This window comes from Oryza sativa, chromosome 5, assembly GCF_034140825.1.
Source record: "Oryza sativa Japonica Group chromosome 5, ASM3414082v1".
NCBI lineage: Eukaryota > Viridiplantae > Streptophyta > Magnoliopsida > Poales > Poaceae > Oryza > Oryza sativa.
In genome coordinates this window covers 25713551-25740352 of record NC_089039.1, presented here as the reverse complement: position 1 = coordinate 25740352, position 26802 = coordinate 25713551, and the positions used below count along the sequence as shown (strand labels likewise).

Genomic DNA, 26802 nt, shown 5'->3' with positions numbered 1-26802 from the left:
GTTGCATAACTACATAAGGTTTCATAACCAGCAACAGAAACCCAACTAGGATGGTCAATGCAGAAATGCAGCCTCAATGCAGACAAAACAAATTCATCTTGTTCGTTTCAGAGAGAACCATAATGGAGAAACTTCAGTTTACACTCGACTTATTTCACCGATTGTATTCACAAAGATATGACGCTACTGATAAACTGCACAACATCCACAAATTTGACAACTCAGGCCAGACGCATCAATCTTAACTGGGTACATGAGGTGATTGAAAAGGTTACGAATGGGTCCTTGAGAGTCACCATGGAGGCACAGCAATGTCCAAAGGTAGTTCTGTTACCGCATAGCCAACAGTCTCAGCCCTCATGGTCCATCATGTTCTAGCAGCAGCCTGATGATCTTTGGGCCCGGTTGCCACCCACCACATCCACGGTGTCCGGCACATACCTTCAAGAGCATTTCGTGATATCAAAAAACAAAAACCGGCAGAAATATAACCAAATGTAGATGTGTGGTGATGCTAAGCCAGTCCCATGACCATGCAAAGAGAAGACGGTACCATGAAACAGAAACAGTGCATTGTGTCTAAAAAACAAAAGCAACTCGCTATTGACTATTTAATGTACATAATGATTGAAGCAATGGCCAACTGAAAGAACTATTGCACTTTCAGGTAGATCAAATGATCAACCACCAATTGCAATAAAGGTTGTTAAATCTTTACAAAAGATCAAAGAGAGTAAGGAGAGAGTGTGCTTACAGTTCTTCCTCTGGTTCATTCTTCAGAGCATTCTTTACAATGCACTGGAAAGCCTCCTCCACGTTTGTACCATCCTTGGCAGATGTCTCAAAGTATGGGATATTCCCTTTAGAGGCACACCATGCCTTTGCCTTCTTCTCAGAGACCTAAAATATTATCCAGTTTGGCGTATCCATATCAGCCACCGAGAGAAGATATGGAATCTGATTAAAAGGAACTTCTGTTAGAAAGCTGAAGAAGGAACGATAATTACCACACGGCTGTTGCCACCGTCTACATCAACTTTGTTGCCCAAAAGAACAAAAGGGAAGTTATCAGGGTCTGATGGGCTTGCCTGTAAAGTCAAACATCCAAAGTGAGACAGAAATGACATGATTCATGACTAATTATAGAAAACACATTACCTGAATTAGAAATTCTTCACGCCAGTTGTTAAGATTATCAAATGACTTCATAGAATTGACATCATAAACTAGAACACAGCAATCTGCTCCACGGTAGAATGCAACACCAAGACTCTGAAACCTTTCCTGGCCAGCAGTATCCCATATCTGCAACAAAATACACGGTTCAGCAAAATAAACCAGCAAATAAGAGATGGTGATCCTCCCAATTTATTTGTATGCATGACAGCCGTACATCTAACACATCAGACTGGGGCATGCATAGACTTCAAATAAAACAGAATGTGAAATCAGAAAAACTTGACAAATAGATTTCTTATGCATACAATAGACATGCTCTAAATAGAGATAAGAAGCAACATAAACATGCAGTAGGTACCTAGAAGAGATGTTTAGTCCATTAGAATACGCAGAACTAATCTGAAAATGATGTAGTTTGTTACTTAAGCAGGAGCAAGAGCTTTAGGATTGGTAAAGAGCAGGCTTGGGGCACAAAAACATGTGTGGTAATTCCAAAAGACATAACGGAAGTACTTTTTATAACCTTGCAAAGTATCGGACAGAAGAAAGTAGGAACTAGGCTGGCACTTGATTTCTATTCTCTGACAAAGCATAAAGTGAATAAATTCTTAAAATGACAATAACTTTTCCTGCCATTATTTCCATCATGCAAAATAACTGGTTGTACATTGTTTCCAGCCAAAATACCAATTTACATAAGCAAAAAAGACTAAATTCAAGTACTTCAATCAATCCATGAAACCACGAAATTAATGGAAAAGGTGCCTGCTCATTGTTCAATCAATTAATGCCACGCAATTCGATCTTGAAAATTTAAATCACAACATCTAAATAAACCAAAACCGTAGAGTTTAGAGTTATAGACCATATTGAGACTCAATCAGTCGTGCAAACTTCAAGTCAATGATGCATGTACAAACAAACATTTCAGAAGTAAACAGCTAGAAACATCTTCTCTACATTGAGCTCGGAGTGGAGCAGTTAAGTAACTAATCAAGCTCATACAAATTCGCTTCCCATGAACGGACCTAATTAATCTCGGCGCGATGAGGAGAAGAACCAGTGCGGGGGAAAAGAAATATCTTACTTGCAAAGTGAAGAGCCTATCCTCGAACTGAACCTCCTTGGTGAGGAAATCCGCGCCAATCGTAGCCTTGTACTGGTTGCTGAACTTCTTGTTCACATATCTGAATTAAATCACAGCTCAAGAAAACAAAACCCCCAAATAAATCGAAGAAGAAAAAAAAACCCGCCCGTGTTCGTGAAACGACGCGGGCTATATCATCCGCCATCCCCTATCCGAATCGAAGGATACTGGTTCATCAGGGACGTCTTCCCAACCCTAGATCGCAACGAAACCAAGTCAGCGATAAACCGAAGCCCAAGAAAAAAAAACGGCCGCGGACTGAGATGGGGAGGTGGGGGGGAGATCCGAATCGCTCACCCGCTGTCGCCGAGGATGATGACCTTGAGGAGGGTGCGGCGGCGCGAAGCCATCGGGATCTAGCTGCTGCCCCCGGGGGGAGCGATCTCGCCGCGGCGCGGGGAAGGGGAAGAGGAGGAGGAGGAGGGGTTGGGGACTCGGGGGGGAGAGACGAGGCGAAGCTGTCGCGTTTGCTTTGCTTGCGTGCGTGCGTGGGTGCGTGCGGCGTTTTTGTGGGCGCACGCGCACACCCGAGACGATCCCGAGGTAGGGGGAGGAGACCGGAAACCCGGGGGAACGGAACGGAACGGATGCGTGTCCGTGTGAGGTGGCGACCACACGCTTGGCAACAGAGATAGGATGCGTAGGCGTAGGAGTTACACAATTTAAACTTCTCTCCAGTTTCGTGAGCATGCAATTTTAGGGCTCATTTGAAATAGAGGAAATGTGTGGAAGGATTGATTTTTTTTTATAACGGAATATAATATCCTGGCCTTTGTTAAAAAGAACTACAGCCAATTATTGCAAAGATCCACTTCAAAAGAGAGTGTAGTTCAAGACAAGTTAAACACACCAAACAAGAGAAGAGTGTGGAAGGATTGATGATTCCTTTAAATTGGATAATGTACATATATTCGTTTCAAAGGGCTTGCTACCTTGAATCCAGAGGAATACTATTCCCTGCCCATGTTTCCAAAGAAAAAATCCACTCTAGTCTATTTGTTGTAAGAATTTTGCGCACGGAGAGCAAAAAATTTATATGTTTTCATTCCTCTATTTTACATATACAATCCTATCATATTCATATACTTTTTTTATTCCTACGTTTTTTTCTATTTTGCATTTCAAACAAGCCCTTAGACATTTGCCCATCAAAATTTACTCAATTTGTATAGACTCATCGTTTACCAGTTGAGTTATTATTAGTCACAGGCAAAATTTAAAATTATGTTTTTAATATTTTAATATTGTGGTTTTATTTTACATCATTATCTTTTCAATTGTTAAGCACAGAGATATACTTTTACCTATATTATTGCTTCATTTGTTTACCAACAGCTTATTATCATCGATTTGCTTGAAAATTGGATCACGTGGACTTCATATACATAGGCCGTGTTTAGTTTCAAAATATTTTTTCAAACTTCCGACTTTTCTATCACATCAAAACTTTCATACACACATAAACTTTCAACTTTTCCATCACATCGTTCTAATTTCAACCAAACTTTTAATTTTGGTGTAAACTAAACACTCCCGTAGGAGTATTTCCATATTTCAAACTGGTTGCTATGGATCATGCGAATCGTTCGATAGGGGAACTTTCGCAGCAAGCCACATTCCGGATTTACAATGGGGCTCATCATTTGTGATGGCGGCTCTTCGTTGAATTTCGTGAATTTATATGTGCACCTGATACAATCTGTTGGAAATTTATCAAAATTCATTCAAAATTAACAAAAAAAAATCAACGTCTCCATGGGTCTCAAAGTTCGCGAGCCAAATTGTAAACCCTGACTACTAAGACCCGTTCCTCGTTCTTAACTCAAAATTTTAACTTTTTCGTTTTCTGTTAACATATTTTTTAAACGATTAAATGGTGTGTTTTTACATAAAGGTTCTAGGTTGAAGTTGTTTTTAAAACATATTAAATAAATTTATTTTTAAATTTTATAATAGTTAATATTTAATTGATCATTTGCTAATGAGTTTTCTTGTTTCGCATGCGCTGAGTATATCCCTCCAATTGGAGAGAAAGAGTAGGTATGGCTGAGTTCGTTGCTAGGTATTGGAAACTTATCCTCACGCACGTAAAACAAAGCAACTCATTAATACATGATTAACTAAATATTAAATATTTTTTAAAAAATAAATTAATATGATTTTTAAGTAACATTTTTATAAAAAAAATAGTAGTTTGAAAATGTGAAAGTGGAAAACGGGGAAATTGAGTTGAGAACTTTAAGAAAACTGCTTAAGGATGGATAATCATTGATTGGATCGTACGCTTGTGTTGCATGACCAATGATAGTGACTGATAGCAGAGGCGTGGATGATAATTATCCACATGGCATCTTCTCAAGGACAGGTGTATTGACAACCTAACAAATGGAAGAAACATGAAAGTTCTGTACAGCTCACTCATCACTGATCCGTCCCATGTGGTTCACGTTGACTGCTAATCCAACTTTGCTCTCTTTTCGTTTAGGGCCTGTTCACTTTGATGTCATTTTCAACCTTATCAAATTTTGGTAAAGTTGTTAAAAAAGTGGCTACATTTAGTTTGCTGCCAAATTTTGGTAACTATATAAGAAATACTATCAAAATTTTAGTAACTATGCCAAAATTTTAGCATAGTTGCCAAAATTTTGGTAGTATTTCTTATATAGTTACCAAAATTTGGCAGCAAACTAAATGTAGCCACTTTTTTAACAACTTTACCAAAATTAATTTTGGCATAGTTGCCAAAATTTAGTATTGCCAAAATTTGATAAAATGAACAGGCCCTTAGTGCGAAATTAATCGCGACAATAAATTCAGACAAAACCTTGCTAAAACCGAAGAAAAAATGAGCTGAAAAATTCATCCACTATTAGCCACTTTTACGCATGTACAATTATACCACTTACCACCGGTGAAAAAGAGAGATCCAGTGCGCTCACGGAAAGCGGCCGAGGCGTGTTCGTCTGCTCATCGGCTTGGCGGCGTCGGCGGCGAGCTCGCCGGCGTGCGGTGACGCCACCTCGGACGTGTCCGGGCTGGACGCGGCGGCGGCGGCGTGCGGCCGGCTGGTGGCGGTGACGCCGCCGACCACCTCGCCGGCCGTGTCGTCGTCGTCGCCGCCGCTGCTCGAGCTGATGGATGGGTTCACCCCGTACTCGCTCGTCGCCTCGCTCAGGTAGCCGCTGTCGGTGACGGCGCCGGTGCCGGTGACGGTGACGCCGCTGCCCGGCGGGAACGCGACCCTCCTGAGCCGCCGCCGCACCAGCTCCGTCATGTCGCCGGAGTGCTCCTGCGAGCGCAGCGAGCTCTGCCCCGGTGCGACGCCGGCGTTCAGGTCATCTATTGACAGCTCCCCCTCCAAGTATCTCACAATCTGCTCGTCCATTGCAAGAACAGAAAAAAAGAACTCAGGTTTTTGGGCAAAAAGTCAATAAGAGAAACTTGTTTCTTTGGTCGTTTCGCAAGTTGCATTGCACAGCAGGGAGATAATTCTAATAATTAAATATCCATATCCACCTTTTTATTATATATCAACTAAATAATTATATAAAAATAATTAAAGAAAATGATAAAATAGATTGGCATGAGATATATCAATCCAATTCGACTTCACAAGTTATTGTTTTTATTACAACTTGTAGAAGTCAAAATTTTAATTTATATATTGATGAAGTAATATATCATATATCAATTCTATCTAATTATTTTTTTAAAAAAAAATAATAACCATTTTAGTTGATATGTAACACCATGACATTTTATTCTTCTCCAAGGGAGGCTCACCTGGGTCATGCGAGGGCGGGAGCGTGCCGTGTGCCGCACCGCGGCGGCAGCGCAGGAGATCAGCCGATGCATGTCGTGGGCGTCGTACAAGGCGTCAAGCTTTGGATCGATCAGATCGTCGTAGACATGCTGCTCTAGAGCTTTTGTCAGCTGAGGCCTTGCCTGCATCGTCCAAAACATAAAAGAAGAACAAATTTAGTAGTCCTTACAGTTACAGAATAATCAGCCATTAGTTAACGAGATGTAACGCGATGCTGTCACTGAATCCACAATATATATATATTTTTTAAAAAATGAAGTCAGAAGTCAGAATTGGATTGTACTATGACACTGTACTAGTCTGTTGAAAATCTGATAGCAAGAAGTGGACCTGCAGGGGTTAAGTTTCGACAAAGTATCATGTCTAAAAGTTTTTTAAAGTCATAGCCAGGCGGGGGCGGAGCGAGAGTATATTACGGGGGTGTACAGGAACCCATGCAAGAAAAATGTTTAGCTATACCTTATTTATTTTCACCATGCACCCCCTTCAATACAAACTTAGACACCTGTATCAACTTAAACTCAATCTAAAATAGAGTAAATTAAACAAGTGCCATCACCCTCCATTTTGTTATAGCTCCGGCCCAGATTAGCATGACAACTGCTTCTCAGTTGTCACTATGCAAAAATGCTATGAAAATTGCAATGTTTTTCATGCATAGTACCGCCAAGTTCTTTATTTGTAAGTTGTAACACTAACTATGGATGGCTGGACTAAACTGAACCACTGAAAGAACCATAGAGATTCATGCATGGTATACATACCCAAGAAACCAGAGTCTCGTCGTTGAAGGGCTCAGTCGAAATGACAGGCCTCTTCCCGGTGATCAGCTCCAGAAGAACGACACCGAAGGAGAAGACGTCTGATCTGTCGTTTACTTTGCCAGTAGCAGCATACTCCGGCGCCAAGTAGCTGAAAGAAAGAAAAAATAAACAAGCGTCGATTGCATCAACAGTACAGGATGTCCCCTTATAACTTCTTGAAGTATTTCCATCACATCAGATAAACTATTCTAAACTCTCGTGAAACACAAACACAAACACAATGTGAACTTTGTGTGGGGTTTTTTTTGTGTGAATTCTATAATAATTGGTTGTATCTCTTTGATCAATCACGTTGTTTCATTCCATTATCTTAAAAATAAAAAATAGGGTCACGCTAAGAATGTGTTACCCGAAGGTGCCCATCACGCGGGTGGAAACGTGTGTGTCGTCTCCCGGTTGGATCTTGGCTAGCCCAAAGTCCGCAACCTGCATGCACAGCAAAAATGCTCGTTCTGAAATATAGCAATTGTTTTGTGGTAATCTTCTTGCCGGCCGGTGTGACTGATAATGATCTCATCCTTCGTTTACCTTTGGCTCGAATTTGTAATCGAGAAGGATGTTGGCTGCCTTGATGTCTCGGTGAATAATCTTTGGACGACCTGAAGTCAATCAACAATCAACATGAATTTAAATCAAAGAAAAAATCTTGAAAATTTCAGACCAAGATAGAGAGAAGAAAAAAACAAGTAACTTACAGTCTTCGTGCAGGTAGGCCAACCCCTTGGCCGACCCGACGGCGATCATCCACCTCTGTGGCCAATCCAGCGTCGGCCGGCTGCTCCCTGCACCGGAGAAGAAGAGAAGAAGCTCTCATTTCGTGAATGGCGCAGACAACGCGAAAATTAAAAAACGAGAAGTGCAGTACTCCTTTTATTTTTATATTATAAATCACTTTGACTTTTTTCAAGTCAATTTTTTTTAGGTTTGAGCAATATTTTTAACACAAAACAAACGTAGTATCAGAATATATACATCCAGTGAAACTAAATTGATGTGATAGTTGTTACTATATTTTTATATAAATTTAATCAAACTTAGAAAGGTTGGACTAAGAAAAAAAATTAAAATGACATATAATATGAAACTGAGAGAGAGTAGAAAGTACCGTGGAGGTGGAAGTCCAGCGTCTTGTTGGGGACGAACTCGTAGACGAGGAGGCGGTGGTCGGCGTGGATGCAGTAGCCCACGAGGGAGACGAGGTTGCGGTGGTGGATGCGGCTGATGATGTCCACCTCGGCGCGGAACTCGCGCTCGCCCTGCCGGCTCCCCGGCCGGAGCTTCTTGATGGCCACCGGCTGCCTCCGGCCGTCGTGCAGGAGCAGCTCGCCGCGGTACACGTGCCCGAACCCGCCCTCCCCGAGCAGGTTGCCCTCGGAGAAGCCGTTCGTCGCCGCCACCAGGTCGCCGTACGACACCGTGCCGCCGCTCGCCGCCGGTGGAGGTGGAGACGGTTGCAGCAGCGGTGACGGTGGGTCGGAGTTGCTGCTGCTTTGCAGCGGCGAGTGTGCATTCAGCTGTGGTGGGTATGTTACTGTTGGCTTGATGAATTGTGATTGCTGGTGATGACGCGATGTCACCGGTAAGGGTCCGAGGAAATCACCTGGTAAGGTGACACAATGGTAAATGTTCCATAAGAGATGTTAAGAATTTCATGCAGAAATAAAGTAGTGTATGAGCTAATTTTACTTCTGAATCTACTTAGAATCGGATGAGATATTTTCTACTACTACAAATCTGAACACGTTCATTAATCTATTGTAGTAGGTTATTATATTTTGTGAAAGATGAAGTATTTGTTAACTTCAAGAAATTTTCAATCCAGAACACACTAACTTTAAAACCCTCTAAACCACTTTGTGTATACTCCCTCCATAAAAAAATTTAACCTAACTTTAGTATAACAAATTTACACAAAGGATATAAGTGAGTTTTTTTTTTGGGACGGAGGGAGTACTCGATTGCATCCAACTTCGTCTACACGGTCCGTCCACTAACTAACTTGAAGAAAAGCTCAAGTTTGATCGAATTGTGCAAGAGCAACACGTCCATCGTCCCTCCATATCCCCAAGCCGTTTGGTGCATCCAACTTTACGACCACGTGTCACGGTCACCATTTGCCTCCGTGACGTCACCACCGCGCACGACGCGACATGGCGAAAGTGCGCGCGCGCGTGCGCGATGCGTCGTAACCGCGCGGCGGCGGCGAAGAGCCGACGACTTGCGCTAATGCAAACCCGTGTCCGCGCGACACGCCGGTGGCCGGCCGGTGCTGCACCGGCGTTGCACCGGCCAGGTTAGTGGTGTAAAGTGAGCGGTCGAACACATACCCGGCGATGTTGGTTGGCGGCGGCGGCGGCGGCGACGGCGGCGCGAGCAGAAGCACAGCAGCCCGGCGGCGACTGCGCCGAGCACGAGCAACGCCACGATGGCCGCGACGATGGCGATCATCACTCCTTGCGGGGCGGAGGACGGCGGCGGCGGAGATCTAGGCGACGGCCGCGACGACGGCGGCGAAGGAGTGGCGGCGCCGCGGCCACCACCGGGGGGTGACGGGGTGAAGATTGGAAGAGACGGTGGTGCTACTGACGGCGACGGCGAGGGAGACGGTTCGCGGGAAGCTGGAGATGGCGCTGGCGGCGATCGAGCTGGTGGGAGCGGGGTTGGTGGTGGCTTCGTCGTCGGCGCCGGTGCAGCCTCCGGTGGTTGGGAAGGCACCGTTGGAGGCGGCGCTGGAGAAGGCGGTGACGTCGCTGGTGGTAGTGGATTCGCCGGAGAAGGAGGTGACGTCGTTGGCGGTAGTGGATTCGCCGGGGAAGGTGGTGACGTCGTCGGCGGCAATGGATTCGCCGGAGAAGGTGGTGACGTCGTCGGCGGCAGTGGATTCGCCGGAGAAGGTGGTGACGTCGCAGGCGGCAGTGGGTTCGCCGGAGAAGGTGGTGACGTCGCAGGCGGCAGTGGATTTGCCGGAGAAGGTGGTGACACCGGGGAAGGTGGTGACGTTATTGGCGGCAGTGGGTTCACCGGAGAAGGCGGCGGGGACGGCGATGGCGGTGGTGGATTCACCGGTGAAGGCGGGGACGGCGTCGGTGGTAGCACCGGCATCACCGGAGTAGGCGGCGGCGGCGGCGGTATTAGTGGTGGAGATGGCGACGGCGGCTGCATCACCGGAGGAGGAGGAGGCGACGAAGGCGGTACAGGTTTCACTGGCTTCGACGGCATCACCGGTGGAGGAGGAGGAGGCGACGGAGTTGGCCGCGGCGCCACCGGTGGAGCAGGAGGAGGAGGAGGAGACGCTGCCGGTGGCGAGGGAGGCGGAGCAGCCGGCGGCGGACGAGATGGCATCACAGGTGGTGGTGGTGGCGGCGGGTCGGGTGCACCAAGAGACGGAGGCAACGGCGGTGCAGGAGCAGGAGTGCTAGCATTAGGCGGCGGCGGCGGCGGCGCGGACATGGGCGGGTGCAACCGCAAAGCAGCGGCGGCGGGGGAGAAGAGGAGATCGCGGAGATAATCCCGGGGGATGGTTTTTGGAGGTTGTTTGTTTGGTTGGGTTGGCCTCTGAAAATCCTCGCGACGCGGCGCGGACGCCGAAACAATGCCTTCTTTGCTGTCTAGGATGTGATCGTTAGTTGCGTTTGGGAGCTATCTCAAACGTAAAACGGAACATTTTTTTAGCACATAATTAATTAAGTATCCTTATCTTCAAAAAGAATGGTAAATATGTTTTCTAAAACAATTTTTCATATAGAATTTTTTTTTAGAAAATGGTATAGTTTGACTGTATGAAAAACATGTGTACGAAAAAAAAAGAAGAGGTGAGCTGAAAAATAAGGTGAAAGAATACGGTCTGGCAGAGCTAGGGATCCAATGATTTTAAGAGCTGAATATTTCTAGCTCTATAAATATATGAATATATAAATTTAAAACTTAAACAATAACAATTTAACATATAAACTTTAAATTTATCATTAATCTATGGAATAAGTGTAGATCAACTGGTTAGGTTGTTGTGATGAAACTAAATCATCCGGATTCAAATTTCATATTTGATACAGGTGTTCTCATTTACAGTATTATTCTTTTATTAGTAGTTACCGGTCCGGTCTTTTGGATGCAGCTATAGGAGTAAGGTGTTTGGGCGGGCGCATTCATAAGAGGTGAGTGCACACGTGTTGTAGGTATTTGCGTTTGTATTTTTTAAAAAAAATCTAATACTATATAGAACTGTGTCAAGTATAACATAAATCAATAATCCATTTTTTTAAAAAAAACTAAATCAATAATCCCCTCCCGATGAACCCGCCACGACGACCAGCTTTTGCCTCTACTGCGCAGTTTGAAGTTGACTAGGGTGCTGCCGTTCAAAACAAGACGAGACCTTGTCTTTCTCTTCAGATTAAGTACGAGATGGTTAGGTTTACGCTTGATTACTGGGCAAAGTTATGGGAGAGAGGATTAGCATACGCAGACGGCGATGTACTACGTAGTTCAGATTGATCGCTGCTTGCGCCGACTTGACGACGCTGCTTGCTGCACCTGACATGTGCAAAGAGCAAAGTGGTTGTGTGTTTGAGCAATTTGGGAGGATGGAGTTCTTCTGCTGCTGCATAAAGAATGCACGAGAAATGCGTCTTGAGCTTCAGGTGGACACTTCTTTTTTAGGTGTAAGATTTTGCCTGTATCGTGTACTGATTGTGAGGTGCCATACTGCCATGATGCCATCCATCTGTGACTCTGGTCGGCCTAACAAGTCAATGTTTACGGCAACGCAAAAAGCTATGTTTACGGTTACGGCAACGCATAAGCTTGATGAGAAAGCATTTGCCTGCCAAAGATCGACAGTTGGAACGGTTTTGTAGTACTGTTACTGTACAGATAGTGCCAACTGACTGCAAGTAAAGCTCTTATCCTAGATTTAAGTAAAAGGAAAAATTTAGACCATGTCTGGTTCGATTTAAGATAAATGTTGGATGACAAAAACAAGTTTGCTCGATCCCCAAACCATGGCTTCGTCGTGAGCAGGGTTTTTCTTCAAACCATGGCTTCGTCGTGCAGATGCTCAAATCATCAGATTCAAGCCAATTGCTAGCAAATAGTAGTAGATAGGAGTACTATTTTGTTTGGCCAATGTAAAAGACAAAATGGACTTCTGGAAATTTTTAATAGTAGTTGCATGTATGAACAGAATTCGCTGCCATTTTCCTTCAGACCAAACCTCGCTATCATCAGACCGTACCTGCAGATTGCAGCTAAACACAAGAGATTCAGATGAAGCGTGTTCATGAATTTTGAAGGCAATCCTTTTGTCTTGCTTCACCAGGTATCTATAAGACAGGGGAACATCAGAATATCTGATCCACATCCACTTGGCGGCTGCCTGAAGATCGAGAGGAATTCGTGGGGACTCAACTTAGCACGGTTTGTTATCAACTTTCAGAAGCACATGTAACTGATTTTGCGATGAATATTTGCTGGTTTTTACAACTTCCATTCGAACTAGAAGCACATGTAACCGAAAACTGATTGCAGCAATGGTAGCTGTACGCTATACAAATTGAACCGTGCCGTTTGCTGATGTTTCAGGAATGTGCTTGGTTTTTCATTTTGCCAATGCCCCAAGATGCATATTCTTCTATTGCGTTTTTACAGAGGTTCAGAACACAGTCCTTTCTATTAACCGAGCTGATTGAGACAGATTGAATCAAAAGATGGACAAATTCTTCTTACACTCCACAGTTTATACCGTGCACTAAAAGATTAAAAATAAGTAAGCCTTGAAGGATAATTGCTATTTCCACTGCAGATTCAATAACTTGTTTGATGTATTTGTTTCCTTCCTTCATTCTTTGTTTGTAAATGAAATCTTAGCACTCATCTCAAAGTTTTTACAATCAGTGGTAGAGTATACAGATGCTGGTCTGGGGTATCAAACATGGTATGTACTGCTATCCTTCACAAATACTAGTATGCTATGAGTTTTGCCATATCCTTCTGGTTATTTTCTCTTCTAACCAGCTAGAAAGGATTGCATAATTTACTCCGGCTGCTGTTCCTTTACTGGCAGTGATATATTCAAGCAGCAACTGTTAACCCACCAGAGGAGCTGTCAATATCTTCCTTGAGACAATTATCATTGTGTACTATCTGTGCATCTTTCCCGTGTACATCATTGTTGTTGAACCCATTGCATCGTCCCCAAATCCACATGCTTCAAAAAAGGGCCTGCCATTAGCACCAGGGAATGATAAACTCATCATATACCAGTGAATATATATTGCAGCGCATATGTCAAAGTATATCATCACACTTCCATCATATAGTATATTCGACAAGAACACGGATTCACATGAGGTGTGCCAGATTAGACAGGAAGGCAATACCTCTCCTTTTCTGTACATAGTGCGGAAATGTCAAATATACCTCTGTTATGGAGTACTCTGCAGAAATTGTGACAGATAAGATGAGTAAATGAAATTTGAACATTGGATCAACCTGATGCACTCAACAAGTTCTCTACTTCAAATAGATTTATTGCGTCGTTGACCTAAGATCACTTGATCAAGATACCATCAGTAACTTGGTTTTGACTGTGGCATTAAGGACGTACAAGGCAAGGGGACTTTGTATACCAAAAACTAAGACAGTTAAAAAAGCCTAGTTAATAATCTGTGTGCAAATTATACTTGCTTCTTACATACTCCCAAGATAAGTGATCAATCCAAGCAAGTACGAATCAATTTTGGAATAACAATAGAGAACATTCTGGGAAGAATTCATCAACTAACAGATTGCAAAAAGGAACTTTATTTTTTTCTTGTTTATGTACAACAAGACTTCGATTTTCAGTTGCAAGGCATCCATTGAGAATGTCTATAGAAGTGTTTATGCTGTGGTTTTGCTGGCTGGCATAATTTATGTACAATGTCATGTATGCTGCTTTTTTCCTCTAATGAAATAAAGTGACACAAGGAACCCCCTTTCAAATACTATCACTGAAAACACTGGAGATAATACATTACCTTGTCATTCTCTCAACAATTTGTCGGCCTATACCTCTCCTCTGTAGTGACGGATGTACCTGTTAGTCACTGAAGAAAGTCATATGAACAGATGCAATTCAATAGGTCGACAACCTTTTGTTCAATGTTCAGGATTCAGGAAAATAATATAAGTAGGACACATCAAAGTAAGTTATCAGTAGATTGTAGATAGACTAACAGACTGTACTCAGTTCAGGTATGCACATCATTTTGATGGCCCAAGTACCCTCCCAATCATTTCAGTTGCACCTAGTGCTGTGAAGAAAATGTTTGAACGTACATCAACTATATTAGTGCACAAAAAATTTTACTTTCAGTTATTGCATTTCTTTTTCACATGCACAATGTTCTTTGAGTTTTTCTTTTCTATTTTGGATAACATAACAGACAATTCACGTATTAGGGTCGCAAGAAATACACACGGCTGCACCGCCAATGTTGAAATGTTGCCTTCTGTGGTTTGTTTTTCACTCAGCATTCCTACTGCAGATAAAATTGCTCTCTCAGAAGTACACTGTGAGAGTGCTCTAGTTTCTTGCAACAAACTTTGAATTTTTAGTCAGTGTTTGGTTGCTAGATGGAATCAATATTGAAATCGATCTACTACACTACCACCCATGCTCATACTCATAGGTATCCATACGGATCAAACTAATTGCTGCATCCCAGAATTCCATCAGGAACAATTACCTCATCGCCCATTTGAGATCACAAGAAAGGAAAAAATTATACCACGACGTCGTGGACGGACGCGGTGAGCCCGACGTCGGAGACGGCCCGGCCAAATCCGACGAGCCGCCGGTCCTCTCGCCGCCCGAGCCCGAGCCCCAGGCCCAGCAGCCGCCGCCGGCCATCGCCATCGACACCCCCATCCCCATCGTCCAGGAACCTCGCGCTGCAGAAGACGGACACGACGAGGAAGCTGTGCGCGAGCGCGACGCGGAGCTTGCGGAGGTCGACGGGGTCCTCCGCGGCGGAGGGCGGCGAGGGGCGGATGGCGCAGGAGTGTGCGCAGGCGAGCATGAGCGCCTGGAGGTGGGCCGGGTCGACGGCGGCAGGGTCCATGGAGATGGTGATGGGCGGCGGCGGCGGCATCGGCCTGGCTTTGGCGGGCCTGGGGGAGCCGAACGGCCTCGGGGTCGGGAAGAGCGCGGCGGAGGTGGTGAGGCGCGGGAGCTTCGCGGCGGCGGCGGCCATGGCTCCCGGCCTCATCGGCGGCGAGCGAAGCACGAGCAACGTGCGAGCAGTATGTGGAAAAATCAGTGTCACTGGAAGTGGGCCCACGACTCTATCCAGATTCTGACCATCTCATCCTCCTGTGGTCCATTCATCTTCCTCCGGTATTGGGCCGCTCTTTCATTTTTCATTTTAAGTCGTTTTGATTATTACATTTTCAAGACAAAACAAATATATTATCAAAATATATTCGATGAAACTAATTTGATGTTTTAGATGTTGCTATTATGAACTTAATAAAACTGAAATTTTTTATAGTAGGAAAGAAAGAGTTAAATACGACTTATAATATAAAACAGAGAGAGTATCAGTTAACCATTAAACTATTGTTAAAATTTTTATTTTTAAGAAACATGATTCAAACACAGATATTCACGACGCATGCACACTTATCTCTATTAACACACATGCACAACCTTCGCTCATATTTCCTTTAGATTATTAAAATTATTCTCTTTACTGCTTAATAGTATTTTTTATACAAGTTGTATTTTTTAAGATGAAGTTTTTACAGCCATAGTTGGCGTAATATAAAAGATCCAAAATAAGTTCAAATACTTTCAGAATCGTTTGGTTGAACTTTAAATCTCATTGTTTAAATCAATCTTAGGTGCTTTTAACCTATGCAAATAGTGACAAGAAAGATTAAAAAACCTTAAGAATTGAATTGTAATGCATATATGAATTCTACCAATTTCAGTTCAAAATACTGACTTATATGGAGAGAAACAAAAAAAAAAAGAAATGCCTACAAAGTAAAGTGCACGCTCTACTAGTTTGGGTGTAAAATGAGAAAAAAAAAAGTTTAGGCCTTATCCAAGGGAGTATGACTACTGGTCGCCGAATTATCATGGATGTGCTTCTAAGTTACTGATATGATTTTTTTAAAGAACTTTCTTTATCAATTTTTTAAAATCTCTTGAAATCAACCCATCAACTTTGTAATATCTATTTAATTCATTCATCTATGATCTTGAATAATGCTATAAACTGGGTTTCATGTATCATCCATTATAAATCGGCGTTTTTAAACGGGCCCTTATTCTCGACTATCAAAAATTGTTGTTCTTATATTTTGATACGGTGATATACTAATATCATTGACACTTTATTATTGTAGGAAACATAGACCTACTTCTTGGACGCCATGACTAATGTCACGGATTTCGGTTGCCAATTGAATTGGCATGGTCAAAATTCTCTATCAATTCTGTTTGTTGGACAATGAATTAGTGTAGCTAGCAACAGCCATGGACAACTGTTCCTGTGATCCTGTCCAAATTGGTCCTTAACATTTTGGTATCTACTATTGTCTACCAATCTCACTGGTACATAAAAGCTTAGATTCAGAGTTTCAGACATCAGCGAAGGCACCAGGAGGACAACAAAAAATGACCTGCAATGCAGCCCACTGGCACAAAAGTATTCTTATTTTTTCACCCAAAATAATCGGTAATATGATGAGCTGGTCCAGATGATCCAATTAGAGAGCATGTAAAGGCAGGTGGCTCCAAATTATCATTTAGTTTGGAACTTTACATCCATGATCCATTCATAGATCTATTGGATTGGTTAGAGTTATGACCAAACCCACATGACCTCAACCTCAACTCTGAACTCGATCTCCCCTTTGCAACTGCTCTCTGCTTATCTGAATTACTCAACTGCATCATGCTGCTTTAATCTTTCGTCAGAATTTAAGGTAACACGAATCGAAGACGAATTTCAGATTGGTTTCTATTAGTACATGAGACTGCAAGGAGTTCGATCGGCATGGCGTGTCAACGTTCGTTACAATTCTGGTTCCAGAGCTGAAGGAGCTTACGATCATCGCTCTGTCAGTTGGGTACAACCACCATTGATCCTCGTTCTGTATGGATGGATGATTTTGTTCAGTTGTTCTGTCAGTATGTGTTGTAGTCTTGTCTGACGAACAGCTGAAGCTTTAATTAACAATTTAATTATAGCATAAGCTAGTGATAACATTCGATGAATCTGTCATAGGATCATTATTCTTTTCTAGGGAAACCTCCGAAATGGATAAAAACCGTACAACAGCATGGTTAATTAAGAAAAATCGGTGAAAACCTGACATTATCAAAATATTTTGGAAGAATTTGCTTGAGATTTGGAGCAAGAATAGTGCAGCTTTGGTGCTGGTAGATCGTACTACTGTACTAGCAGTTGTTGCTACTCCGAATTCAGTATTTTTAGCTGCCTGTGTGCTGTGTGCAGTCTGCAGATCATAGAAATATTTGAGCTGCAGTGCTGTCGAAACTAGATTTCGGCAATAATAAAAGGGGGTGGCTATCAAGCTAGAAAAGTGTATGGGTTTGGAGACAAAGGATTTATACAGGTTCAGGCCTTCTTATAAAAGAAGTAATACCCTACTCCTGTCCGGGGATGAATCCGCCGAGTGTGTTATTGATTGTATGATTTAGAGAAAATCAACATCTGCCCCTAGAGGCACCCGGACCCCCCTTATATATGGGAAAGAGTCCGTGTTACAAAAGATAATCTATATCCCTAACGGAATATGTAAATACAGATAAAATACAGTCGTGACCGACTAAGTCTCAAGGTGTTTCCTTGATGTACAAGTTAAGAAACAAACCCAGGATACACATAAGATATTCTATCTATATTCGGTATCCTATATTCAGTCCAAATATCATCGCCGTGTAGATATGGGATATCCATAATCTCCACAGTAGCCCCCGAGACCTTTGCAGTCAACCATCAGAGCCTTCTCAAAGATAATAATCCGAGTGCTTCAAAACTTATCATGCCAAGGCCTGCCGAGTAGCGAAGACGAAGACTGTAAAGGGCGAAAAGATAAAAATATGGTGCATCGAATAGATGCACCTAATTAGGTGTAGCCCCCAACTATGTGATTAGTTAACGAACTAAACATATAGTTGAGAAACAAAATAATAGCACAATTGTGCATCATATGACAAAAGCATACACGGCGCCTAGATAGGCATGCTAGCCGACTGCTTTTTAGCCATAATGAAAAGAGTCCGAGTGGTTTACACTCTAAAAGGTTCACGAATGAACACACTGGACAGGCATCCGAATATAGAACTCTAAAGATTACCCACCAAGTATTATAAAAATTATGGTAATGAATAAGTCTAATAGCCTAGGCTATGACTATTTATCATAATGAAAATAGGTATATAACATACCAAGGAAGTGACCATGATAAAAACAAGTCATTCCAAATTAACCCAGACAGCTTTTGTAGCCTAATAAAGCTAACAAAAAGCAGTATAACACCTTTCTGTCGGGCACCTTTTAATTTGCATTGCAATAATTCCAAAGAATTATATGACCGCATAAAAAGGATTTTATCAGCATTGGGCAACACTATTGTGCGCATAATATTGCCAAAGCAAAATATGCCTAAGTCCCTAAGGAACACAATGGGCCACGCTGTTAAAAGTATTGGGCTGAAGTACTGTTCAGGCCTAGGCCCATTTGCACCTCCGATACCCTTAACAAGAAATCCCGAGATCCAAGCGACGCTTCGTCTTCCCCGCCGGAACTCTCGCCATTTTCCCCACTCCTTGCTACAGTGCAGAACTGCGCCGGCGAACTAGGGTTCACCACTCCACTCAAATCCACCTTCGAAAAGTGCATCAAAATCCTTCCCGTGATCCACCGCCTTAATCCCTCATTTCTCCCTAGCCATCCCTCGAATCAAATTAGCGCATTCGGATAAAATCGATGGCGGAAGAGAAGGAAAGCTTCGAAGGCCAATGGGCGCCGTCCGACGTGACGGAAGAAAACTTGAAGGAGATGGTGGCGCACGGCGTTCTCCCTGCTAAGGAGATCATCGGGTGGCGGCCAGCGTGCGGTGAGATTTTTCCGACCCCCGATACACACGAGATTGTGGTCTTCTCGCATTTCTTCTACGGCGGCTTCGCTCTTCCGACCTCGAAATTTTTCCGCGGGATCTTGAACTTCTACGGAATCAGCTTGCATCACCTAAACCCGAATTCCATAGTGCATATCGCCAATTTCGTCCATGTTTGTGAAGCCTTTTTGGGAATCAAGCCTCACTTTGCCCTGTTTCGCCGGATCTTCTTCCTCAAACCCCAACCGAACAAGAGCAAACCGTGCGTAGTCGGGGGGGCAGGATTCCAGCTGAGGGGAACTCTGAGCCAAAAGTATTTCTCTATGCCCTTCAAGACTTCAAATAAAGGGTGGCATGCAAACTGGTTCTATGTTCAGAATCCTGAGCCTGCTCTTCCCGGGTACTCTTGTCTTCCTCCGGTGTACCAAGATACCTGGAACTCTCTTCCAATCGGAGATGAAGCAGTCCAAGCCTTGGAATTGTTGGATCGCATGTTAAAACTCAAATAACAAGGCTTGCAAGGAGAGCAGATCACTCGGCATTTCATCAAATGCCGACTGGCACCAATTAAAGAAAGATCCCGTACAGCTTTTGAGTTTGACGGCAAGCATGATCCTAATCGCGAAGAACCAGACTCTCTGGATTTCAAAATCATGAAGGAGAGAATGTATAAAATCTTCTCAAATGCCATTGTCGTTAGCTACTCACACCAGCTGCCAGTTGTGCCATATAATGCATTCAATCCGCCTCCGCAGGTATGTATCTGAAATCTTCAACTTATGACCAAAATAGTATCTTGTCTTCATGTTGAGTTAACTAACCATGGAGGCATCTCATTCAGGAATACGTATTGATGAAATCTGATCCCCCAATTGCTCAGCGCCGATCTCCTCGCCAGCACACCATTCAGGGAAGTGGAGGGCCGACAATCAGGTCAGACCCACAACCTCAAACCTCCAAACCGGCTGGTCAGACAGGTCCTCGCAAGAGAAAACTGGTGCTTAATGACGACGAGGGCGATGACAGCAACAAATCTGGGGACAAGGGCACGCCCAACAAACTCCCAAAGCATACCATGCCCAGGAAAAAACTGGCCGGCCGTCAAATGCCAAAGATTAGAACATCTTCCAGGTATAAACTTCTCGGTACCATCTCCCTTTGATATGCTTCTCTCATAGAAATTACGCTGAATATCGAAAGGACACTTTGCAGGAAACCGTCCGACATAGATCCAACTGGAAAAGACCCTGATCCGGCTGTGACAGAGCCAAATTTATCCAAAGACGCTGAGCCGTCTTCCGAAAACCAGCCGACTGCCGAAAGCCAGCCGACTGGCGCCCATGCTTCGGATGACAAAGCCAATCCGAGTGACCAGCCGCCAACTGGAGACCAGTCGGCAACAGCTGAAACTGCAACAACACAAGAGCCCCCGACTGGAAACCAGTCGGACGTAGGTCCCGATGAAGAAATCCCTGAAGTTGAAGCGCAAACGACAACTTCCCAAGGACCAGAGGCTGGTAAAGACTCAATGATTGGGTCTCTAAATAAAGAACAAGGACCACCTCATGTTCAGCCAGGAACATCCTCAGGTAACACATCTTCTCAAGTGATGCCGATTTAAATAACTTCAGCTTACTCGTCTAATGTCTTGGAAATACATCAGGAACACTAGGCGATGACGAAGAAACAATTCCTCGCATAAAGGCGGCTGATGACTCCCGTCCTCCTATCTTGCTCAAATGGTGGGACGAGAACTCGCAAGTTGCCGGCATCGTTATAAATCGTCAAAAAGAAGATGAGGAAGTGTGCCAGCTGAAGAAAGCACTTGGAGAAGCCACTCGCATTGTGAATGTAAATCTTCCGGGTGACTGCCTTTAATAACTTTGTTCTCTCTTTAGCAGAACTGAACCATGATCCATCATGCAGAGAATCCATCTTCGCAATGAGGCCAAAACTACAACTTTGGAAAAGCTGGTTCCTCATTTGGGAACTCTTGAAGCAGTTAGGGACCAGCTGCATGAGGCCAAGGAGTATGCTAAAAAGACAGAGAAGGAGTTAAGGGACCGAATTGCCCAGCTCCAGGATTCAAACTTCGAGCTAAGTGGTTCGTCAAAAGGTAACCTTCCAGATCCATTCCATTGATTTATGCTGTCATAACTGTATCCTCAAATATTTGGATTTCAAACAGCACAAGCTACCAGGATGGCACAAATGGAGAAACAGATTGAAGCCTTGAAAAGAGACAAAGTAGAACTAGCTGTGCAAAGGGACTCAGCCTTGAAGGAGGTTGAAGGTACTGCCAGCTGACAATTTGAACTTTCCTCCCTTTAATGCAGCAAATTCTTACTATAAATGTGTTTTGTAGACCGTAAAATCAAATCTCAAGCTCAGTTTGATGTCCTGGTTGGTAAGATCAAGAAGCTTGAAGGAGCAAGAGACGAAGTCGCCAATGTCGCTACACCACTTGTCCAAGCTATGTTCCTTAATGACAGTGGTCCAAGTGCACTTGACGCAACCGAAATCTTTGACAAGCTGAGAGTAGCACCGGATGTATACTTCAAGAATATCAAGAAAGCTGGAAGTATGGGAGCTAGTATGGCATTGGCGATGACCAAATCCTTGTACCCGAGGATTGAAATTGACGCCATTGATGGCTTTGCAGACGGGACAAGCGAAGAAGCTGCTCTTGATCTTATCAGTAATGCTCAAAGTGCGGCTGACAAGATTGCAAGTGATGTTGTAGAGCAATTCCGCAACAACGACCTTCAGCCGAGCAATAATAACTCTGATGATGAAAGGACTGATTCTGACTGAGTGTAAATGTAGCAAATGGAGGCTTAATTTGTACAATACTGGTGTATTTATGCTGTGCTTGATAGTTCTAACCAAGTCTTTGATTTCTTAAAAGCTTTTATCAAGCTTTGTTGAGCCTAAAACCCAAAGAAGCTATTAAAAACTTTCAGTCCTCGCAGACTAAGTAAAAAAAATCAAACAAGGCAATGATAGACCAAGTAAGCAAATTAAATTGATAAAAAATCACACTCCATTATTATGATGATAGCCCCCGACTGACAACGGCAAGAAGAAAACTTGATGTTGACAGTCAAGATAGGGAAGTACAATGATAAACTTAAGCGTAGAAACGACGAAGATGTTCAATGTTCCAAGAGTTGTCGACAAGAGTACCGTCTTCGCGCTTGAGTCGATAAGAACCTGGCCGGGTGACTTCAGAGATAATAAATGGCCCTTCCCATAGAGGAGATAACTTGTGCCGATCTCGTGTAGTTTGAATTTTCCTCAAAACCAGGTCACCAACTAAAAAGGCACGAGATCGAACATTGCGATTATGATAGCGCCGCAACCCTTGTAAATATCGAGCCGACCGAATCAAAGCTGCTTCGCGGGCTTCTTCCAATCGGTGCAAGTCATCCACTCGGTCTTCTTCGTAGCGTTCTTCACGGAAATTACGAAAGCGCAAAGACTCAAATTCGACTTCACTCGGCAACATTGCTTCTGCCCCATAGACAAGGAAAAAAGGTGACTGGCCTGTGGCCCGACTGGGTGTAGTTCGCAAAGACCAAAGTACCGATGGCAGTTGTTGCACCCATTTGCCGGCATAGGGTTTTAGCCGGTCAAAGACACGCGCTTTAATCCCTTGAAGTATCATGCCATTAGCTCGCTCCACCTGTCCATTGCTCATGGGGTGTGCCACTGAGGCGTAGCAAATCTTAATTCCAAAGTCCTCACAAAAGTCTTTAAAAACTCCACCAGTGAATTGTGTGCCATTATCAGTGATTATCCGATTGGGCACTCCAAATCTATGCACAAAGTTGATGAAGAAGTCTCGAGCATTATCTGCTGTGATTGTGACAACCGGTTTAGCCTCAATCCACTTGGAGAATTTGTCAATGGCCACAAAGAGATGCGTGTAACCGCCAACTGCCTTTTTAAACGGGCCAACCATGTCGAGCCCCCAAACCGCAAACGGCCAAGACAGCGGGATAGTTTGCAACTCTTGAGCTGGTAGATGAATTTGTCTGGCGAAAAATTGGCAACCTTCACATGTGCGCACAATTTTGTCGGCGTCGGACACTGCAGTAGGCCAGAAAAAACCCTGCCGGTAAGCTTTGCCGACAATGGTGCGTGCAGCAGCATGGTTTCCGCATATCCCAGAATGTATGTCTTTCAGCAATTGTCTCCCTTCCTCTAAAGATACGCAGCGTTGCAGAATTCCTGAAGGGCTTTTCTTGTATAACTCAGATTCATGCATAACATAAAGTTTGCTCCGCCTTGAAATCCGCTCGGCTTCATCTTTATCTTGAGGGAGCTCTTGAGAAGTTAAAAATCGTATGAAGGGCTCTCGCCAGTCGGCTTCAACCATAGCTACGTCATGAGTGTCCGCATCTTGAGTAGTATCTTTATGAGGTACGGTCGGTGTATAAAGGTGTTCGACGAAAACATCTGAGGGCGCCGTCTCGCGCTTGGATCCAAAATTGGCAAGTCTGTCGGCGGCTTCATTGTTGTGTCGAAGAACGTGACTGAGCTCGAGTCCCTCGAACTTGTCTTCCAGTTTGCGCACCTCTTGTCGATATGCCATCATATTGTCGTCAATGCAGGACCACTCTTTCATAACTTGGTTGACAACCAACTGTCAATCGCCTCGAACAATCAGACGCTTTATCCCTAGGGAAATTGCAATCCGTAGTCCATGAAGGAGGGCCTCATACTCGGCAACGTTGTGGGACGCCGAAAAATGTATCCAAAGCACATAGCTCAATCTTTCTCCAGTTGGGGAAATCAAAACCACTCCTGCTCCAGTGCCCGAAAGTCGTTTGGATCCGTCAAAATGCATGGTCCAGTGCTCCATGTTCTCCGCGGGGGTATCCTCCTGGCACTCGGTCCATTCGGCGACAAAATCAGCTAACGCTTGGGACTTGATTGAAATTCGGGGCTTGAATGATATGTCCAAAGACATCAACTCCAAAGCCCACTTAGCAATACGTCCGTTTGCTTCGCGGTTGTGCAGTATATCACCGAGTGGAAATGATGTGACCACCGTTACCGAGTGACCTTGAAAGTAGTGAGATAGCTTCCTGGTAGTAATTAGAATACCATATAACAGCTTCTGAACCTGAGGGTACCTCGTTTTGGAGTCGGCTAGGACCTCGCTGACAAAATAAATCGGCCGCTGGACTTTTTGGACATGGCCTTCTTCCTCGCGCTCAACGACCAAGACTGTGCTCACAACCTGGGAGGTGGCTGATACGTACAGCAACAACGGCTCCTGCGGGTGTGGTGAGGCTAAGACTGGTGGCTCGGTGAGAAGTTTCTTGAAATCTTCGAAGGCCTTTTGTGCTTCGGGTCCCCACTGGAAGTTATCTGTTTTCTTCAGCAGCTTAAAGAAGGGCATCCCCCGCTCGCCAAGTCTTGAAACAAATCGGCTGAGCGCCGCCATGCATCCAGTCAGCTTCTGAACATCTTTCTGGGTACTTGGCGGTTTCATGTTGAGGATAGCAGTAACTTTCTCCGGGTTGGCTTGGATGCCCCTATGAGACACCATAAAGCCAAGCAGCTTCCCTGACGGTACTCCGAAGGTGCACTTTTCAGGGTTCAATTTCATCCTGAAAGCACGGATGCTCACGAAGGTTTCTTCTAGATCCGAGATCAAATCATCCTTTTGCTTGGTCTTGACGACTACATCATCCACATAGGCTTCAACGTTGTCACGCCCAGGAATTCACGAACCAGAATTTCTAAGCTGAATGTGCATTAAACCCCTGTCCAGGACCAGCCAGGGTACACAAACGACAATTGTTGACATACAGATCCACGTCTTACAAAAATATAAAAGATTTCAAATGCAGCGGAAAAAGATAAAAGCGAGCTAAGCCTGAAGACTTGACTCCTGCAGCGGGCGACTCCATTCCACAGGCAATCCTTGACGGCAGCGACGAAACCAACCTCTTCGAGACATCTTCAACTGGGAAGGACTTCAACTCTGGTGTGGGGGAAAAGAGAGCAAGACTGAGTACTACCCACTGTACTCAGCAAGTCACACCGGAAGAGGAGGTATGATGCAAGATATATCCAAGGGAGGCTAAAGGTTCTTTTGCATAAAGCCGTCATTTCAAAGCAGTAGTTGAAAGCAGTAAAACAGTTGTAGTAATTAATCCATATTAACCAATCACTGTCCAACGTTACACCACGTTGCAACAGGCCCAAACCACCACCTGAACTAACCAGTTCCAAAAGCTAACTAGGGTGAAACTAATCACGGTGAATCTGGTCGACCGCCCATAACCGCGGGCACGGCTATTCGAATAGTTTTACTCTGATCAGAGGTGTACAACTGTACCCACAAGACACAGCCCCACGACACGTTCCCGTGCGCCGACATGCCACCACGACATACCGGAAAGAGGCCGTGACAGGACCCTTCGTATAACCCCCTCTAACCGATCGCACCACACCTTAGGGTTCGCCCCCGTCCCCAGCAGGCAACGGGCAGCCCCCCTTTCGTGCCGCGGTGAATCCGGCAGCCGATCAACCGGACACCCCGGCCGACCCAACTCCATCACGCCCACCCTCGCCTGGGTACGTCGGCTAGAGAAAAGCTACACTACAAGCCCAGCCGTTGCCCACGCTGGCTTGTGGTAAGTACGATAAGTTCTTCCAGGGCATCCCGCGAACCGGTCCTTAACTGCCATGGGTGCGACCAGCAAAACCATGCACCCACAGCCCACCATGTGATTCATTTTATTTAACCAACACCGGAGCGGTGGTACTAATCCAAAGCTATTGCCAATAATCAAGTCTATGCTTTAATGTGGTCCCCTTTTATGCACTAGTTGAACTAAGCATGGCTAAGCATCTCCTAAACCAACATCTAGTCATTTTAATACCCAAGTTATCAAAGGCATAAGGGAAACAACATATAGCTGAGTAATAGGACCCATCCCACATGATATTGTAAAACAATGCAATATTTAATAGAAATGCGGGACATTTGTAAATTAGGTACAATATGATCAATTGCAATGTATGACTTGCCTTGCTCTCGCACTGATGGAACCACAGCAACGTCTTCGAGAAACCACGATTCGACGAAACGGCCGAAATCTACGCGACAAACAAAGCACACAAGCAAAACATGCTATAAGACTACTGAAACAGGAAGCAAAACCATTTTTAATGGATTCTACACATTTTTATGAATTTACTGAGACTTGAATGGGATTAAACGGAGCTCGGATGAATTAGTTATGAATTTTAGAAGATTCACTGTGTTTATTACTATAAAAGAAATCCTTAAATAATTTATTGCGCAATATTAACCAGGGCTGACGTCAGCGAGGGGGCGCGGCGCCGACATGCGGGGCCCACCGGTCAGCGACCGGGAGAGAGAGAAAGGGGGTGGCGGCGCGCGGGCCCACTGGTCAGTGGCACGGGGAAAAGGAGGGGCGGCGGCGCCACGTGGCGGCCGAACCGACGGCCCCGATCTACCCAAGGGTAGATCGGACGGCGACGGGGACCTCGCGGCCGGGGCGCGCGGGCGCGGCGCGAGACAGCGGCGACCATGGCGCCGGCGGCGCGGCGCTCACACGGCGGCGGCGCGCATGCGGCAGCGGCGCAAGGCGGCGACCGAAGGCGACCGACCGGCGGCGGGGAGCGGCGGCTAGAGGAGGAGCGGCGGG

The 26802-nt window shown here is 44.6% G+C and overlaps 3 protein-coding genes and 1 long non-coding RNA gene across 7 annotated transcripts; 1 reads left to right on the top strand and 3 right to left on the bottom strand.

Annotated features, from left to right (window-relative positions):
• Positions 1–77: 77 nt before the first annotated feature.
• On the bottom strand, positions 78–2806 carry LOC4339322 (ras-related protein Rab7). Its single transcript, XM_015784253.3, has 7 exons — positions 2624–2806; positions 2495–2521; positions 2267–2366; positions 1159–1305; positions 1008–1088; positions 755–900; positions 78–441 (listed from the first exon to the last, which is right to left on the bottom strand). The coding sequence occupies exons 1-7, from the start codon at positions 2674–2676 to the stop codon at positions 375–377; spliced, it is 621 nt and encodes a 206-aa protein (XP_015639739.1). The 5' UTR covers positions 2677–2806; the 3' UTR covers positions 78–374.
• Positions 2807–5081: 2275 nt separating this feature from the next.
• LOC9271877 (proline-rich receptor-like protein kinase PERK2) lies at positions 5082–10526 on the bottom strand. Its single transcript, XM_015784251.3, has 8 exons — positions 9301–10526; positions 8079–8573; positions 7669–7755; positions 7502–7572; positions 7323–7399; positions 6914–7061; positions 6110–6271; positions 5082–5699 (listed from the first exon to the last, which is right to left on the bottom strand). The coding sequence occupies exons 1-8, from the start codon at positions 10421–10423 to the stop codon at positions 5262–5264; spliced, it is 2601 nt and encodes an 866-aa protein (XP_015639737.1). The 5' UTR covers positions 10424–10526; the 3' UTR covers positions 5082–5261.
• A 2208-nt stretch (positions 10527–12734) lies between these two features.
• Positions 12735–15271, bottom strand: LOC4339320 (GCN5-related N-acetyltransferase 3, chloroplastic). Of its 4 annotated transcripts, none has more exons than XR_001546105.3 (4): positions 14743–15271; positions 13990–14058; positions 13351–13407; positions 12735–13192 (listed from the first exon to the last, which is right to left on the bottom strand). XR_001546105.3 is itself a non-coding variant. In XM_015784252.3 (4 exons), exons 1-4 carry the CDS (start codon positions 15220–15222, stop codon positions 13111–13113), a joined length of 678 nt encoding a protein of 225 aa, XP_015639738.1. In that variant the 5' UTR covers positions 15223–15271; the 3' UTR covers positions 12735–13110. The 4 variants fall into 4 exon arrangements, 2 of the variants coding, with proteins under 2 accessions (XP_015639738.1, XP_066166841.1); XR_010741538.1 differs by having other exon boundaries at positions 12735–13178; XM_015784252.3 differs by having other exon boundaries at positions 13990–14048.
• LOC136356581 (uncharacterized) lies at positions 15223–16589 on the top strand. Its single transcript, XR_010741539.1, has 2 exons — positions 15223–15350; positions 16367–16589. It is a non-coding gene; the product is annotated as an uncharacterized lncRNA (long non-coding RNA).
• Positions 16590–26802: the final 10213 nt, after the last annotated feature.

What these genes read in the sequence shown, in the direction of transcription:
- LOC4339322 (XM_015784253.3), bottom strand. Translation starts at nt 2,676, where the DNA reads ATGGCTTCGCGCCGCCGCACCCTCCTCAAGGTCATCATCCTCGGCGAC. An exon ending in AAGACGTCCCTGATGAACCA is followed by an intron (nt 2,367 to 2,494) that starts GTATCCTTCGAT and finishes GATTTAATTCAG; the next exon opens with ATATGTGAACAAGAAGTTCA. An exon ending in ATAGGCTCTTCACTTTGCAA is followed by an intron (nt 1,306 to 2,266) that starts GTAAGATATTTC and finishes ATTTTGTTGCAG; the next exon opens with ATATGGGATACTGCTGGCCA.
- LOC9271877 (XM_015784251.3), bottom strand. Translation starts at nt 10,423, where the DNA reads ATGTCCGCGCCGCCGCCGCCGCCGCCTAATGCTAGCACTCCTGCTCCT. An exon ending in CCGCCAACCAACATCGCCGG is followed by an intron (nt 8,574 to 9,300) that starts GTATGTGTTCGA and finishes TCACCTTACCAG; the next exon opens with GTGATTTCCTCGGACCCTTA. An exon ending in ACGAGACTCTGGTTTCTTGG is followed by an intron (nt 6,272 to 6,913) that starts GTATGTATACCA and finishes TGGACGATGCAG; the next exon opens with GCAAGGCCTCAGCTGACAAA.
- LOC4339320 (XM_066310744.1), bottom strand. Translation starts at nt 15,222, where the DNA reads ATGAGGCCGGGAGCCATGGCCGCCGCCGCCGCGAAGCTCCCGCGCCTC. An exon ending in CGTCCGTCCACGACGTCGTG is followed by an intron (nt 14,049 to 14,742) that starts GTATAATTTTTT and finishes AGTGACTAACAG; the next exon opens with GTACATCCGTCACTACAGAG. An exon ending in ATTGTTGAGAGAATGACAAG is followed by an intron (nt 13,408 to 13,989) that starts GTAATGTATTAT and finishes CAATTTCTGCAG; the next exon opens with AGTACTCCATAACAGAGGTA.